This window comes from Brassica oleracea, chromosome C5 (assembly GCF_000695525.1).
Source record: "Brassica oleracea var. oleracea cultivar TO1000 chromosome C5, BOL, whole genome shotgun sequence".
In the NCBI taxonomy this organism is placed as follows: Eukaryota; Viridiplantae; Streptophyta; class Magnoliopsida; order Brassicales; family Brassicaceae; genus Brassica; species Brassica oleracea.
The window spans coordinates 15,469,338-15,473,049 of record NC_027752.1 but is presented as its reverse complement, the minus strand read 5'-3'; the positions used below and the strand labels follow the sequence as shown (position 1 = coordinate 15,473,049).

At 31.9% G+C, this 3,712-nt stretch overlaps 1 protein-coding gene across 1 annotated transcript in view; it reads left to right on the top strand.

Moving 5' to 3' along the window:
* Positions 1-1,347, top strand: part of LOC106344608 (histidine biosynthesis bifunctional protein hisIE, chloroplastic-like) — a 3,028-nt gene extending 1,681 nt beyond the window's left edge. Inside the window, exons 4-6 of the mRNA XM_013783958.1 lie at positions 549-764; positions 839-990; positions 1,061-1,347. Of these exons, the coding sequence (XP_013639412.1) occupies positions 549-764; positions 839-990; positions 1,061-1,259 (567 nt within the window). The 3' untranslated portion in view covers positions 1,260-1,347. The remainder of the gene's footprint in view (positions 1-548; positions 765-838; positions 991-1,060) is intronic.
* Positions 1,348-3,712: the final 2,365 nt, after the last annotated feature.

The following is a 3,712-nucleotide window of genomic DNA, read 5'->3' as shown; positions in this document are numbered from 1 at the left end:
AATTTTGGCGGGAAAACGTAATTTCTCGGTTTTGGCGGGAAAACGCAGTTTCTCAATTTTGGCGGGAAAATGCAATTTCTCGGTTTTGGCGGGAAAACGCAATTTTCTCAATTTTGGCGGGAAAACGCAATTTCTCAGTTTTGGCGGGAAAACACAATTTCTCAGCTTTAACGGGAAAACGCAATTTCTCGGTTTGAACGGAAAAACGCAATTTCTCGGTTTTGGCGGGAAAACGTAACATCTCGGATTTTGGCGGGAAAATACAATTTCTCGATTTGGCGGAAAAAACGCAATTTCTCGGTTTTGGCGGGAAAACGCAATTTCTCGGTTTTGACATGAAATCACAATTTCTCGGTTTTGACAAGAAATCACAATTTCTCGGTTTTGGCGGAAAAACGCAATTTCTCGGTTTTTAACGGGAAAACATAATTTCTCGGTTTTGACAGGAAAACATAGATTTATAGTTTTGACAAGAAAAAAAAATACTTTTATTATTTTGGAAAGTAATCATAATTTCAAAATTTTAGAAATAAAATCTAGACTAATAATTGAAAAATAATTATAAATATTATTGGATGTCTATGGGCATGCCCATTTGGACATGGTCTCTATTGGTTTTGGACATTTGTTTGGACCATTGTCCAATAGGAACCATCCATTACTGCCCAAAACTGAAATGGTCCAACTGGTCAAGCCCAATTGGGCCGTGGACGGACCATTTGACAGCTCTAACCTCAGTGTTCGATCAACTAAACAATGATGAGGTTTGCAGTTTTTCTTTTTCTGTGACAAGAGATATTGAAATCGGAAGAAGAACATCAACAATTACCCATCACAGGCTGCAGGAAACACGCTAGCATTAACAACATTGTATTCACTAGAATCAATCATTTCGAAGCGGAAAGAAGAATCATCAGCTCCTCAAGAAGGCAAACCATCATGGACTCGACGGTTATTGACGGATGACGCTCTTCTTTGCTCAAAGATCAGGTAATTTTTTGTCGGTTTTCTTCAATATTATCGAGTTAATGGAGCTTAACTGTGTGTGTTTTTGTTTCAGGGAAGAAGCAGACGAGTTATGCAGAACACTGGAGGATACGGAGGACGCTTCAAGAACAGCATCGGAGATGGCTGATGTGTTGTACCATTCGATGGTGCTTATGTCTAAAAGGGATGTGAAGTTTGAAGACGTTCTTGAAGTTCTTAGAAAACACTTCTCTCAGTCTGGGATCGAGGAGAAGCAAAACCGCACAAAGTGACCGTTTACTAGTGTTTGAATAATGTTTTGTATTTGCTATAATTCTCTTTGAAGTTAGTCGTAAGACCACTTCCAATGGCTTATTCTAATTTTTACTCTCAAATAAAGTAATTCTATAATATAGTTTGAGTTTGCTCCAATGATACTCTATTTTAGAATAAAAAATAGAGTGAAGTATAAAATAAACAAGTTACTCTATATTTGGAGTTAACCTATTTTTCACTCTATTATAGAATATAGAGTGATAAATAAAGTATAATTGGAGCATTTTTACTCTAAATAAAAAATAGAGTGGAGTTAAAGATGCCCTAAATTAATTATGATCCACTAATTTGTTCAGCAAGGTACTTTGTATTGTACATCAGATGTTCTATCTTTTGAAAAGAACAATAAATTTAAGGGCAAGTATTTAGTAATTAATAAGAATATGAAAGTCTATTTTTGAAATAGTTTAATTTTTGTTAAGCTTCAAATATTTCAGTTATTTATATATAATATGTAAATATTGAACTACATACCATCTAAAATAGATAAAAAAAATTAATTTCAACATTTTATAAATTTATCTTATTAAAATAGAAGTACAAATAAAAAAATTTCTTATACTTACAACTTATCTATAATTCTACGGCACTGAAATATTTAATAAGCCTATATTTAAACATTCTTCCTAATAAAATATATAATTTCCTAAATTGATTTTAAACTAAAACAACTAGTTAACTACAGTTTAATACCACTGAAAAACTATATAATCTTAAATTTTAGCATTTATTATCTTTTTATCAAATTAAACAACCATAAAACACACCTAAATTGATTTTCAAAATAACTAATGTTAAAACATAGACTTAAAATAACTAATTAATAAACCTGAAAAGAAAATCAATGCTATATTGATTAGCTAAACAACCTTAAAACCATGAAAAATCGACTTAGATATATTAATGTTACATTATTAATAACTAATTAATAAATATGACAAAACAATCATAACTAATTAATAATCTTATTTTTTATCAAATCAAAAAAATATATTTTACAAATATTTTGTTATTATTTTAAAAATGGAAAAGTTTGTTACTTAAAGAAATGTTTTAAAAGAAAATTTTGTTTCAAAAAGATGTAAGTTCTTAATAGTTTATGACGGTGAATTGTAAAATTCAAAAACATCAGCTGTAGTTTTTAAAATTCTTTATTTTATCGTCATAGTTTTAAAAATTCTATTGACTTAGAATCATGAGAAAATTAAAAAAATACAAAAAGGTAATAAGTCAATAAGGCCACTAGTTTTAAAAAAGACAATTGCCAGAGAAAAAGAAAACCTAAATTCACTGATTTTACTAACCTAACGTCTATAAATAATAATAATAATAATAATACTAATAATAATAATAATATATATATGATCATTTCATACAATTTCTTTTTGCCTACTAAATTTAAGAGAGATCAGATATGTCAAACAACAGAGAAATCATCTTAGAAAATAAGGAAGAAGAGATGAAGTTGATTAAAAAAGTTCTTAAAACTTGTGATTTCATAGCCATACACACAGAGTTCCCGGGTTTTTTAACGGTTCTGTAATGAGAAAGAAGACAGAAAGAAGAGATGCAATTGATACGCAAATGTATCATAATCCCATTGTACACTACAAGAAAACAGTGGTATTCTGACGGACATTCCGACGGAAAATGAAATCCTCGGAATATCCCGAGGAATTTCCGAGGAAATTCCGAGGAAACACAAAATTTGGTTTCCTCGGAATTCCGAGGAAATATCAATCCGTCGGAATATTCCGAGGAAATTCCGAGGAAATATGTGTTCCTCGGAAAAAACCGATGAATTCCGAGGAAATATTATAGCCGTTGGAGAGCCGTTTGGGGATTTTACAAAATTCCGAGGAAATTCCGACGAACTAGCTGTTGGCGTCGGAATTTTGTCGGAATTTCCTCGGTCTGTCGGCAGGATTTAAACTATAAATATAAGCACTCCTCTTCCTCTTCATTCACTCCATATCTTCATCCTCCCTCTTACTCTATTTACACACGAATTTGATTCATAAAAAATATGTCTTCTTCAAATTATTTTCGTTCTTGGATCGATCGACCTCATTTGGATCCGAACTCGAGATTGCTTACGGAAGAATACCAACGAGGTATAACCGAATTCATGGGGTTAGTTCACCGACAACCGGAAGCAAAAACAGGTAAGTTAAGATGTCCTTGCTCTAATTGTAAAAATAGAAAGGTTATTAAAGAGTGGGATGTTTGGACTCATCTATATTTGAGTGGGTTTACACGAAGTTACAAAATTTGGTATCATCATGGGGAAACTGATTATGAACATGGTAGTACTAGCGAACCTCAGCCAGCGGTTAGATTAGAAGAACCAATTAGAACAGATGTAGATTATGGTGTAGGTACTGAGCAGATGATAAATGATCATTTTAGA